This window comes from Salvelinus namaycush, chromosome 7, assembly GCF_016432855.1.
Source record: "Salvelinus namaycush isolate Seneca chromosome 7, SaNama_1.0, whole genome shotgun sequence".
NCBI lineage: Eukaryota > Metazoa > Chordata > Actinopteri > Salmoniformes > Salmonidae > Salvelinus > Salvelinus namaycush.
In genome coordinates, this window is record NC_052313.1 from 55,605,549 (window position 1) to 55,619,072 (window position 13,524).

The 13,524-nt window shown below is 42.9% G+C and overlaps 1 protein-coding gene across 1 annotated transcript; it reads left to right on the plus strand.

Annotated features, from left to right (window-relative positions):
* The first annotated feature begins 282 nt into the window (after window positions 1–282).
* On the plus strand, window positions 283–12,467 carry LOC120051477 (actin-related protein 2/3 complex subunit 2-B). The gene is made up of 10 exons (XM_038998361.1): window positions 283–506; window positions 1,499–1,533; window positions 1,664–1,776; window positions 4,482–4,527; window positions 5,465–5,651; window positions 5,970–6,063; window positions 7,756–7,882; window positions 8,309–8,409; window positions 8,878–8,978; window positions 12,016–12,467. The coding sequence occupies exons 1-10, from the start codon at window positions 433–435 to the stop codon at window positions 12,035–12,037; spliced, it is 900 nt and encodes a 299-aa protein (XP_038854289.1). The 5' UTR covers window positions 283–432; the 3' UTR covers window positions 12,038–12,467.
* The last annotated feature ends 1,057 nt before the right edge of the window (window positions 12,468–13,524 follow it).

Consider the following 13,524-nt stretch of genomic DNA (forward strand, 5'->3'; position numbering starts at 1 on the left):
GTGGAGTTTCTGGATACAGCCCTTAGCCGTGGTATATTGGCCATATATCACAAACACCCGAGGTGCCTTATTGCTATTATAAACGGGTTACCAATGTAATTAAAGCAGTAAAAATAAATGTTTTGTTATAATCGTTGTATACGGTCTGATATACCACGGCTTTCAGCCAAACAGCATTCAGGGCTCGAACCACCCAGTTTATAATAAAAATTGAAGCAATTAGTGTGCACATTTTATATCTAGACCAATATCAGCCACAATCTTACAGGCAGTGCTGTGAGCAACCTTACTTTGGGGTCCGGAATGAAATAAGCGGAAGAGCCGACAGCGGTCTGTCAGGGAAGAAACATTTGCAGAATTTGACACAAAGAAGCCTAAGGATCTAAAACAAGTTTTATATTTCGATATAAACGTATTTTCCAGTCCGCTGCAATGATTCTGCTAGAAATCAACAACCGGATTATAGAAGAGACGCTGACGTTGAAATTTGACGGCGCATCCAATGGGTGAGAAATCATTGTTCCAGACTAGCTTGCTAGCTTCCGAATAGTTAACAGTAGCCGTATCTTAATGTCTGGCCAGTATTATTTGGTCGACAATGAATGATGGATGGAAAATGTGCGGCTGGTGGAATTGACAGAACAGGGACTATAGATTTGACACGTACAGTAATATTCTGATTTAACTGAATAAAGTGTCACGCGCCTCTGCAAGAGACATCGCTTACCCGGAACACTGGGGTGTGTCTGTCACTGGTTAGCTTTGGCTAGCTAGACTAGCTGGGCAGGGGAAGCCTATCTGATAACTGTCTAGCCCCAATAAGGGGGTAACGCTAAGCGAACTCTAGCTTACGTGTGCTTGTCGGCATCCCCTCATTTATTGTCCCAATGAACTGACAATTTTTCAATTATGATGATGGTGGCTTTCACATAAAATATGTCCAGCCGTGTTTGTTAGCTAGCTAACTATACCTATCACTGGCTGCTATGCTAATCACCGCAATACAAGGGAATCTGCTTTTCTAGTTCATGGTATAGTAGCTAACTAGTTTGCTTTGAATTGAGAAAGAGAACGTATCGTTATGGGTTAACCTTGTATTAGCTAGAGTCGTTCAATTTCAGGAAATGAATAGAGAATAATCAGACTAGATAGCTGCTAGCACTATATAAGCCATCGCATTGTTGGCCTCTTCCGCATTCCAGCATCCCCAAGTTGGGTCTTGTCAGTGCAACTCTCTGGGGAGAGGAACTGCAGTTATAGACAACTTCTAAACCTCAAGGAGTGGTTTCTTGAAATACAATTGCAAGTTGCACGAAAACCAAAATGGTTTTACACGAATATGCCAACATGGTAACTGCTGCTGCAGAATATTATTATACTGGCAGCAAATTAAGCGTTGTCTATAGTTAAGACTACTCAACAAAACATGTCTGAATTTGTTATATTATCATGCATTCAGTTTCATACATATTTGACATATAATCCTCTCTATTTGTAGGACAAAACCAGAGGCAGTGGAGGTGACATTTGCAGGTGAGTTAAGGACTAGTGGTTAATGTTTCCACGCAGTACCATGCAGTTTTAACAATATTATGCTATTTTCAGGAGTGAGTTGTCCAGGTGGGTGCTTGTTTGTAACTGATGGCTTTTCTCTGAACTGTAGATTTCGATGGTGTCCTCTACCACATCTCCAACCCCGATGGGGACAAGACCAAGCTGATGGTCAGCATCTCCCTCAAGTTCTACAAGGAGCTGCAGGAGCACGGAGCTGATGAGGTGACACACACACACCAGCATCTGTACCTCCCTTGCCCTTCATTCAATCTACAGAAATGTCCCGTGTAGCTCAGTTGGTAGAGCATGGCGCTTGCAACGCCAGGGTTGTGGGTTCGATTCCCACGGGGGACCAGTATATGTGACCGACCGGCTCGATTTGGTCTTATGTAGCAAAATTTGAAATTGTGTTTTTTACATTGGATCAAGGTAGAGACTCAGCGCTAGAAAATTGTATATCATACACTACAGATGAGGAACATTGGGAAAGTAATTCTGCTTTGAAAGTTGATAAACATGTAACCTCACTTTTGAGGAAATGGCCCTTGAATTTTTTGGTACCTACTGGAGAGCTCTTCTTTATCTACACCCATTCAGCATCATTCACACCCTTTTAAGCTTTAGCCCCACCCATCTATTTAATGATTCACATGTGAGGCTATGTACTAAATAACCAAAGATTTAACTTTTGGACTCCCCCTGCATATTTGCAATCAAATGCCCAAAGTTTTTCCTTAGCTATCAGACTCTAATTCCACTGATTTCACAACTCAGTTCTCCAGAAAGAGGAGAGCAACACTTATGCAGTTCTACTACCTGATAGCTTTTCTTTTTTTTATCAGCATTAAAAAGGATTACCTACACATACTCACAAGCTCATATTATAGACAGAAGCGTACTATATGGCAGACCAATCCGAACTCGTCTCGCAGCATGTCCAGCCCACTCCTTTTCTCAGCCAATCATTGCTAGCAGGAAGGATGCTGTATCTTTCCATGACTAAATCAACTAGGCTCGTAATTTAACAACTTTATTTGTTTTTACATATGACATACAAGTTTGTTATTAAGGCATTCTTCCAGAATGCATTTCTTGCAAAAAAAATACATTTTGATTTATAAAAAATAAATAAAAAAAGGTTTACGTTCAAATGGCGGTCCTGTGAAGTAGTGACGTGCGACATACAGTTTCCTGAAACGAGTCACATATATATATATTTTTTTTTTTGAGCAGTGTATATATATATTTTTTTTAAGGATGAAAATGTATGCATTCACTACTGTAAGTTGCTCTGTATAAGAGCGTCTGCTAAATTACAAAAATGTAATGCTTGAAAACTGTCACACCCTGGCCTTATCTTTGTTTTCTTTATTATTTTAGTTAGGTCAGGGTGTGACATGGGGGATGTATGTGTTTTGTATTGTCTAGGGTTTTTTGTATGTTTATGGGGCAGTGTTCAGTCTAGGTGTTTGTATGTCTATGGTTGCCTAGATTGGTTCTCAATTAGAGACAGCTGTCTATAGTTCTCTCTGATTGGGAGCCATATTTAGGCAGCCATAGTCATTAGGTAGTTTGTGGGTGATTGTCTATGTCTTTACGTTAGTTGCTTGTGTCTGCACTTCCGTTTTGTAGCTTCACGGTCGTTTGTTGTTTTTGTATAGTTTGTTCCTGTTCGTTGCGTTCTTTGTTTTATAGGTTCACATGTTCAGGACTGTAGCGTCGTTGGTTTCGTTTTGTTTATTGTTTTTGTTCGTGTCAAAGAAGTATTCAAATAAGTATAGATACATACCATGCTGCATATTGGTCTGATCCTTGCTCCTCCTCAGACGAGGAGGATTACGACGATCGTGACAAAAACGAACCCATGGCACTCATCATAGCTTCAATTGTAGTTTAAAATGTGTGTCAGAGTAGATGTTTCATTTTATGTGAAAAAGGAGAAATGTCTGTAAAGCAGGATGTCAGGGCTTTGTACATCCTCACCATGTATGGAAGAAAGCAGCAGCAGTGGTTTCTTATAGAAACAGGAAGTGGTTTCTGACTCACCCTATACGGAGGAAGTGCTGACTGAGACAGCTAAATGTAGCCTAATGAACACCATGACTGCTTTTCCTGTAGTCTTCCACTCCTTGTTTTCTTACTCTCTGTGAGCACTACTGGATCAAAGGACTGGATAGGTTTTAACAGTATTGCTTTTACCTGTCGAGCACTTTAAGATCATGTGGAAAGGAACACCTATATCACTTGCTGCACAGTGGTGTGTTTTTAAAGGACCAGATCATGTCCCAGTCCTGTCACCTGACCATAGAACATGTCTGCCTTCATTGCCTTGTTTCCTACTTCCAGCTCCGTTCTTCATTGTAGTGGTTTAGAAAGCTAGTTTAACTACTGCAAAAATAAAGTGGCCTTGTGAGAACATGCTCAGCTAATCAAGCCTTGTCCTTTTCAGTCACTCAATGTTGGTACACATTGTCACCTTTCTTCACTAACCCACAACAAAACACATTTTCGTGTAGAAATGTTCCACTTTACATGTTACATAATAGATTTACACAATACATAAATACTGTGTCACAATGGTGCACTCTTGCAGTTTTACTGTAAAGGAAACTGAGTTGCAGTACAGCGTCTTATAATAGAAGTTATGTAATCTCCTCTGTTTTAAAATTTGTATGCTGGATTTGCATATTATTGCCTTTTTTGTTCAGAACATGAGCTACATTCCAGTGATTCCACATTGACAGGTAACCGCTGTTTTAGGGGAAGGCTTATGATCTCCCCTTAGTCATTATCTACACTGAGACATCCACCCCTACCAGTCCACTCTAGCTCTCTGATGTTGCATAGCTGGTGTCGGACTCTGTCGGTGCCTTTTGTGATCTCTGTTACTGTCCCTAATAACACACCAAATCCCTCCCTCCTTTCAGCTGCTGAAGCGGGTCTATGGGAACTTCCTGGTTTCACCCGAAGCGTGTAAGTATTATGTAACTACGGTCCACTCTCCCTATGTAAGTTACCACTGTCACCATGTTAATGACTCCAACTGCTCAGAGAATTATCGACAGCGCGTCATATAGCCAATCCCTTATGGAGGTCCAACACCCAGACTTATATTACTACCACTGACTTCGCTGATAGTACATTTTTCCTAAATGAAGTAGCTAACTATGACTGAGATGCACTATGTGGTTGTCCTACCATCTAGCTGTGACTGTAAATCACTATAAATGACTCAAATGTAAAAAATTAACAACTGCTTCTTGTTTTCCTGCTTTAGTTTTGTCCACAGCCTGTAGTTTAGACACATTCAATTAAAATAACACCATGCACCCACATCCTCCTCCATGATTGAAACTATATGTAACCGATGTGAAATGGCTAGCTAGTTAGCGGTGGTGCGCGCTAATAGCGTTTCAATCGGTGACGTCACTCGCTTTGAGACCTTGAAGTAGTGGTTCCCCTTGCTCTGCAAGGGCCACGGCTTTTGTGGAGCGATGGGTAACGATGCTTCGTGGGTAACTGTTGTTGATGTGTGCAGAGGGTCCCTGGTTCGCCCCCGGGTCGGGGCGAGGTGACGGACTAAAGTTATACTGTTACATATAGATAGTGTTTACTGGGTGATACGCTGTCTTTGGTTGGCACCAGGGCTGACGCTTTGCATTTAGGCCAACACGTTGTTCATTTTTTTTGCTTAATAGTTTACTTTGTTGGAAAGTCAATGCAGAGTTTGGGTTTTATTAGTATTTATTGTAATTTACTATAGGCCGGTTTTGACCCCCATTCCCTTCAGAGATTGACACAAGATCGACACCATGTCGTAGTTAGTAAACCTCTTACTAAGAAGTTTCCTAGCGATTTAATAATTATATCGAACAATAGCTGATCTTGTCTGTGATTGGCTGTCTCCTAGGCTACAATGTGTCCCTGATCTTTGACCTGGATGCGGTCCCGGCCAACAAGGAGGAAGTGATCCACCAGGCGGGCATGCTGAAGAGGAACTGCTTCGCCTCTGTGTTTGAGAAGTACTTCAAGTTCCAGGAGGAGGGCAAGGAGGGAGAGACGAGGGCCGTGGTCCACTACAGAGACGACGAGTCCATGTAGGTGGCCGCTGCACTGCCTGGATGAAAATGTATAGAAGTAACATAGACAAAAGCAAGGATGCTATTTGTTGTTGACCACTAAAAGTCTGAGGCTTTGGGTGGGGGGGTTCTACTAAATTTAATATTTTTGATGTCTTCACTATTATTCTACAATGTAAAAATAAAGAAAAACCCTTGAATGAGTAGGTGTCTAAACCTTTGACTGGTACTGTATATATTTTTAAATCCAAGAAACCTTCCTTTTTTTTTACTGCCAGTATTCCATGTCACCGAGGTGACTACTGGCTGTTGACATGTTTCTGTGTTTGTCCTCAGGTATCTGGAGGCCAAGAAGGACAGAGTGACGGTGGTGTTCAGCACAGTGTTCAAAGACGACGATGATGTCATCCTTGGGAAAGTGTTCATGCAGGTAAAACAATATTTCTCTCTCAAGTAGTGATGCACCGATATTACATTTTTGGCCGATACCGATATCCAATATTTCCCTTGACAAAAAAACCCGATACAGATCTTTAACATTTTAGTGGCCTTTTAAGCATTCTAGTACAGTTAACTATTTAACACACACATGGATGCAGCGGTCTAAGGTAATGTATCTCAGTGCAGGAGGCGTCACTACAGTCCCTGGTTCGAATCCAGGCTGTATCACATCCGGCCGTTATGGGAGTCCCATAGAGCGCCGTACAATTGGCCCAGCGTCGTCCGAGTTTGGCCGTCATTGTAAATAACAATTTGTTCTTAACTGACTTGCCTAGTTAAATAAAGGTTACCACACTGACAAAAAAGTTATTTTGTTGGCATGTACTTATGTCCCCATTACCAGTGAAACAATCAAATCTCATTTCTTTCACTTACTTGCTGTGCTGTTTCGTTGTTCAGTCGTTTCAGTCTCAACCAGGATTTCATCATACATGTCAAGCGGTGAAGTTTCAGCTCTGTCTGTCCGTGGCCTCTTCCTTGGTGCGCACTATCTGTTTCCATCTTGTCCAGCTGTGTATAACATCTCACGTAAACCCTGTCTCAAGTCTGCATCGAGGTAGCGGTCCTTGTACATAGCATCGAGCATTGTGGCGACACAGTAAAGAGAATGTCACCGACTCGCTCGTTCACAGCCTGTGTGGGCAGTTTTGTTGAGCAGGCGTTTCAATGCCATGACAGAGGGCATCACGGCTGTAGTTGATCAGCTTATTTCTCCAGTCAGTAGTTTTGAATGGCTAGTGTGTTCATGTTTCAAACATGTTCTCAAATGCCATTGAAATGGCAGCAGCAGTATGACAACCAGCACATTCATGAGCATGAAATACGGCTTTCCTCATTACGAAATCCTCGTCGACCCACTGTGCTGTCAGACTCTGCATGCTCATGGGGCTGATATCGCTGGTCCAAATGTGTGTCGTGAAGCTAATAGCTGTGACGCTATTACTGTGTAACTCCGGTAGGGCAACATCTGAAAAATAGCACACTTGGTAGTGTGTATCGGTGCTCGACCAGTCGGCGAAAGCCAACATCACCCACGACAGAGAACGGTTGTCAAGGACAACGAATTTTATTATCTTGGCGTTAATGGATTTGGCCTTTGAGTTGTCTCGCTGAAATGTTCTTACTCTTTCAAATGACTGCTCGATCCACACAGCAGACATTGTGGGCTAAGTTTGGAATGCTGTGTAGCGCAAAATTTTACGTGGCGTCATTACATCATGTACCTACGTTATAGGTATGTTCACTGATATATCGTGCATCCCTACTCAAGTTTTCATTACCCTTAACAGGAACCGCCTCTCACATGATTAAAATGAGCTTGGCAGCACTATGTACGGTACAAGATGCTGTAATTACAATACAGTATGTAGTTGTCCATGTGGTTGTGAAAAGGAGAAAGGGTGCCTAAGTATCTTTGCACTGTATCTTTGCACTGTTGCCTAAAGGTAGTTCACTACAGTAATGAAGAAACCCCATCACCTCCATGTCTGTGCAAATGATTTATGAAATATCTCATTTGCTCTCTACACTATTAGGTATTTGTCATGGACAACCTTAGTGTGTGTGTCGCTCGCTGTATGTGTCTCACTGTCTGTCTGTGTTGCTCTCTCTCTGTGTGTAGGAGTTTAAGGAGGGTCGGCGAGCCAGTCACACTGCCCCCCAGGTTCTGTTCAGCCACCGGGAGCCGCCCCTGGAGCTGAAGGACACTGACGCCGCCGTTGGAGACAACATCGGCTACATCACCTTCGGTCTGTACCAACCATTCCCAGCTTTTCCAGAAATCCTGGTTGGAGGATTCTGGATTTTCTGCTTATTCCATTCTGATTCCTGGAAACTTCTAAATGGGATTTTGGGCCTTCCTGGGAATTACATGGGTGCACTGTACAATATAGTGCTTAGAGCTGAATTGTGTAACCGTTAAATATATTTTTTTTAACTTAAACTAGACATGCAATTAATTAGTCAGTTTTCCAACGCTAGTGACATGATAGAAAGTAGTCAGTTTTCCAACGCTAGTGACATGATAGAAAGTAGTCAGTTATCCAACGCTAGTGACATGATAGAAAGTAGTCCGTGGATGATCATAAACAAACATTAGCTTGAATATCAGGTCAGTCATCGGCCTAATTCCAATGTCTTTGTGTTAATGTGTGTTATTTCTCCTGTCCTCTCAGTCCTGTTCCCACGTCACACCAATGCCAACGCCAGAGACAACACCATCAACCTCATCCACACCTTCAGGGACTACCTGCACTACCACATAAAGTGCTCCAAGGTGACTTCCCTAACTAGTATACTAACTAGGACCCTATTAGTCCCAGCTTCTGCTCTGCCCTAACTAGGACACTACTATACCTGCACTACCCAATATAGTGCTCCAAGATGAGCACTAACTATTGCCCTTACTAGGGCCCTACCATACCTGCACTACCATGTAAAGGAACAGTTTTCTGGACATAGATTAAGCAAGGGTTGAGGGAATAACTTTACCTGCCCTAACTAGGGCCCTGCTTTACCTGCCCTACTTTACCGGCACTAGCATGGTAAAACCCTGCAATCTGTGATCATAAAGGTATCTGATGGGCTTTCCATCGTAAAAGGTTACGGCCGTGTAAATATGTGCTTTTCAGATTCCTGCTTGGTATGAGTTGAGGTCAGTTGGGTCAGTTAGTGTGTGTGTCAGTGAGCTGTTGGTCCAGTAGGTGTGTATTAAGGTATGTCTCTGTCCCCCCCCCACTTCCAGGCCTACATCCACACACGTATGAGGGCAAAGACTTCTGACTTCCTCAAGGTGTTGAACAGGGCTCGACCCGACGCTGAGAAGAAGGAGATGAAGACCATGTCGTAAGTTACTGCTGCTGCTCACTCCAGTGTTGGAATACTGATCTAGGATCAGTTTAGCCTTTTAGCTCACTATGGATAGTATTACATGTTTATGTGGGAGGGGATCCTAGATCAGCACACCTACTCTCAGATGCTTTTAGAATATGGTCCCATACCTGGACTGTGCTTGATTGAGCTTGTCTGGAACTAATGGAATAGTCCCAAAAGTGCAAGCCCCGCCCACCTGGCACTCCAGCCATTGCTCGAACAAAACGTGACCTAACGTTGACTCTAGCTAGCAGCACTGCTTGTAGGACACTTCTGTCCTTAAAAACAAGTCATATGGGAAATTCACTCTGCTGGAGCTGTGTGCCTGTGAGTGCAGCCTGTTCTCAAAGAGATCAGTTCATCTGTTATCATTTATTGAAGCACACTGGCTACTTTCACCATGTCCCCAGATCTTATTGTCCCTGATAATGCTTTATTTTATTTTGTGTGAAATGTTTTCACGTCCCTCGCCCACCTCGACATTCCTTTCTTAATTAAATACCAACACTGAACACACACGCATCGGCGCCTGTGTGGTGAACAGCAGTCAGATGGGGAGAGAGAGCCAGGGTGGAAGTGTGTACTCTCTCTACATCTCTGGTACCAAGTTGCAGCCTTCGCCCAAACCACAGCTGATAAATGAATGGATTGATGAGTCCTTAGAAGCTGATAAAAGAATAGATTCTACAGATTCCTTAGAACCCTCCTGTAATGTTCTTGTGTCTGTAGGCTACTGTGTTTGTGAGGGCGGTCTTGTTTCAACAGTTGTGTGTTTGTTAGTTCGTTGTGTGTGTACTACTAGAACTGCTTTGACACTAGCAGCGCTGTTTGAAGTGGGCTCAGGTGGAATTTTTACAAGCTGCCCCCACTCACTCTCAGTTTGGTCCCTATTTCTGTGTGGGATCTGTGGATCTGACCAGCACTCCCCCTATCTGTCTGAAACAGAAGAGCCCATGTCTAAATATGAATATTTAACTCTGACTGGGGAATTGTATGGCAGTGTTCCTCAGGGAGCTCTGGGTGGAAGGAAGCAGGGGTGAACTCTTGTTTCACTATCTGGGATTTAGTCAGCCGTAGTTGAAATAGTTGGGTCAACATTTAGTTGGAAGGTGTGGTGTCTGTATTTTTTTTACTCCTGCACGAAGGCCATATGTGCTGACCTTTTGTGTGTTGACCAAGAGTCGTCTGTTCTTTCGACCAATCTATTGGTCAACATTTTTAAACGTGTATTTTTCCATATAGACTCATCGAATGTCTTTTAATCAAATCAACTATATATACTGAGCTTGTCGGATGCTGTAAGCGAACTGTTTGGTTAAATAATTAAGACAAATGACTAGAGGGAGTCTGACCGCATTTGATTTGATTGTGCCGGGCTCAGACTTGCTGTGTTAAAAAAAAAAAGACATTGAGCGACTGTGATGAACATCCTTTGTCTCTCTCTCTCCTCTCTACTGCAGCGACCACCACACATCAACAGTGTGTATATTGCTTATTCCCTCAAACCTTGCTCTCTTTACGTGACACATGTATGCTCCGCATGCACGTGACCAATAGGGCCTGACCTATAGCATATCATAATCACATCAATAAATTGGTTCTAACATACTCTGAACACCATAACACACGTGACAGCAAAATGGTCGCAGAGGACATGACAAACTCGAAACGGGAATGTTTACTGGTTGCGCAGGAGGTAAAAGGGAAGTCGGATGTCTGGAATAAATTTGACTAGTTGTAGTAAATACTGGCGATCAAGAAAATGTATGGAGCGCTGGGATGGTAGTTCTCCAGAAACAGGGTTGGAGTGAACCTACAGGAATGGTAGTTATAACACCTAGAGGGTTAAGAAAAAGAAATTCAACAAATTAACTTTTAACAAGATACACATATTAGTTGAAAATCATTCCAGGTGACTACCTCATGAAGCTGGTTGAGAGAATGCCAAGCGTGTGCAAAGCTGTCATCAAGGCAAATGGTGGCTACTTTGAAGAATCTCAAATATAAAATATTTTGATATATTTTAACACTTTTTTTTGGTTACTACATGATTCCATATGTGTTATTTCATAGTTTTGATGTCTTCACTATTATTCTACAATGTAGAAAATAGTACAATTTATTAAAAAACTGGAATGAGTAGGTGTCCCAACTTTTGACTGGTACTGTATATATGTTTTTTCTTTATTTTACCCCCCTTTTCTCACCAACGGGCTCGGGAGAGGCGTAGGTCGAGTCATGCGTCCTCCGAAACATGACCCGCCAAACCGCGCTTCTTAACACCTGCCCGCTTTACCCGGAAGCCAGCTGCACCAATGTGTTGGAGGAAACACTGTTTAACTGACAGTCAGCCTGCAGGTGCCCGGGCCGCCACAAGGAGTCGCTATAGAGCGCAATGAGCCAAGTAAAGCTCCCCCGGCCAAACCCTCCCCTAACCCAGCCAGCACTGGGCCAATTGTGTGCCGCCCTTTGGGACTCCGAGTCACGGCCGGTTGTAACACAGCCTGGGATCGAACCTGGGTCTGTAGTGACGCTTCAAAAAATGCGATGCAGTGCCTTAGACCACTGCGCCACTCGGAAGGCCCCATGTATTTCATTTTCAATAAATTTGTAAAATAAGCATGTTTTTACTTTGACATTATGGGGTCTTGTGTGTAGATGGATGAGGGGGCGGAATATATTTTGAATTCAGGCTGTAACACAACAAATGTGGAATAATTTGAGGGGTATAAATACTTTCTGAAGGCACTGTATCTGCATTCAGCTGTCAACTATATCTTTCAACTGCAACATTTCAACAAGTTTGTCACCTAGTCAGCGCCAGCGAGGAGCCTACCTTGGACCTCGTGGCGAGAGGGTTTTCCTTTAAAACATTGACGGAATAACACCTAGAAGCAGTAATGCCAAGCCCTCTGTAGAATAGGCTTTAGAGCGAGCTGCCAATAAAGTGTCTGTGTGGCAAGACTCTTTCATTGATTTCTGGCTAATTGTTTTTTATGTCTGTTTTCAGGGGCAAGACGTTCTCCCGCTGAGGCTGGTCCACACGTGCACTCTGACCCCTGGACATGCCCAATCGTGCCACACTGAGACTCGACTCCACATTGGACAGGATCACAGGCCCCTAAAGCCCCGCCCAGCGCGTGTCCATCCTGTGTCTTTTTTAAATAAAGTTGTCTCTTTGAATAAAGTTGTCTCTTAGTAGAAATCGAGGCTTAAAAAAATAAAAAGGGCATTCCTTGCTTTGCATAGTTAAAAGATAATTATTAGTCCTATATAAATATATATATAAAAAAATATGATGTTTTGATACGATATCTTTTACTCCATTTGGTACTGTTACCTTGCTCCCTCCCTGGTGGTGTCCATAACATCAGAACCCCTCTTTCTCCCCACCTCCTCTCTATGCTTCCATGTTGTCTGTACCATTGTCATTGGAAAAATAAACCAGTCTTATAAAAATCATTATTTTCTGTGTTGTGGTTTCACAGACCTTAATCTCACATTAACATTACTTTATTTGTCCAATTGTACAAGGTCCAACGGAAATGTGCCTTGCACTTTATCCCAACTCCTCTAAAAGACAAAAAGGTACACATACAGGTTGGAGAAGGGGGCTGCCATACTACGGCGCAATTGTGGGGGTTAAGTGCCTTGTTCAAGGGCGCAACGGCAGGCGATGGCATCTAGGATGTGATACCTGCAACCCTCCCGTTGCCAGCTAACTTCCTGCATGATTTTCCCCTTAAGACCTGGGATTCAACCTGGCAACCCTCCGGTTGCTGGCTTCTCTAACCGCTAGGCTACCTGCCATGTCCTAGTCACAATTCTTTACAACTTCAGTCCTTGTTTGACAAATTCATCTCACGTCATCAACCAAAGTTGTTTTGTTTCTTTTTTGCCGTTTCATCTAGATACCGTTCCTTAGAACTCCAGACCTCGTTTCCTTAGATCATTGTCAGCCATGAGTTTCTTTTCCATCAGTAGCTGCGTCTCCTTTGACAACACATTATCTTGAGATAACAAAAACATGTAATTTTACCTTTTGCTAGGGAACATGACAATGGGGATTTGAGAGTTCAGTCAAGGGTAAAGTACCAGTCGTTACAAGTTGGCACCACTGAGTGATTGGGGGATGATGGGCACATTGTCAACATCCTTTCTCAGGAATGTTATGTATAGCTGTCAAACTGGTGTGGAGTAATACCGAGGAGAGTATGTGGAGAGGCCTGCCTACTTTATTTTATCATAGGTACAGTACAGCAGAAACGGTAGATCTGCTTGTGCTCTTGCCAACTCTGACATGCCACACGTCTTACAAAGAACCTAATCTTACACTTCAGCAATTGTAGTTGTCAATCATGGGAGACGACATGTTTACTGTTGCATTGTCTTTGATTTCACTTTAGCTTCACTGAAAACAGCTCTGTTTATCCAGTGGTGTGTGGTGGAGTATGATCAGGACGTTTACCCTGGTATCATGCAAGACGTTCACACCGAGATTGGCGCTTTTGTGAAAACC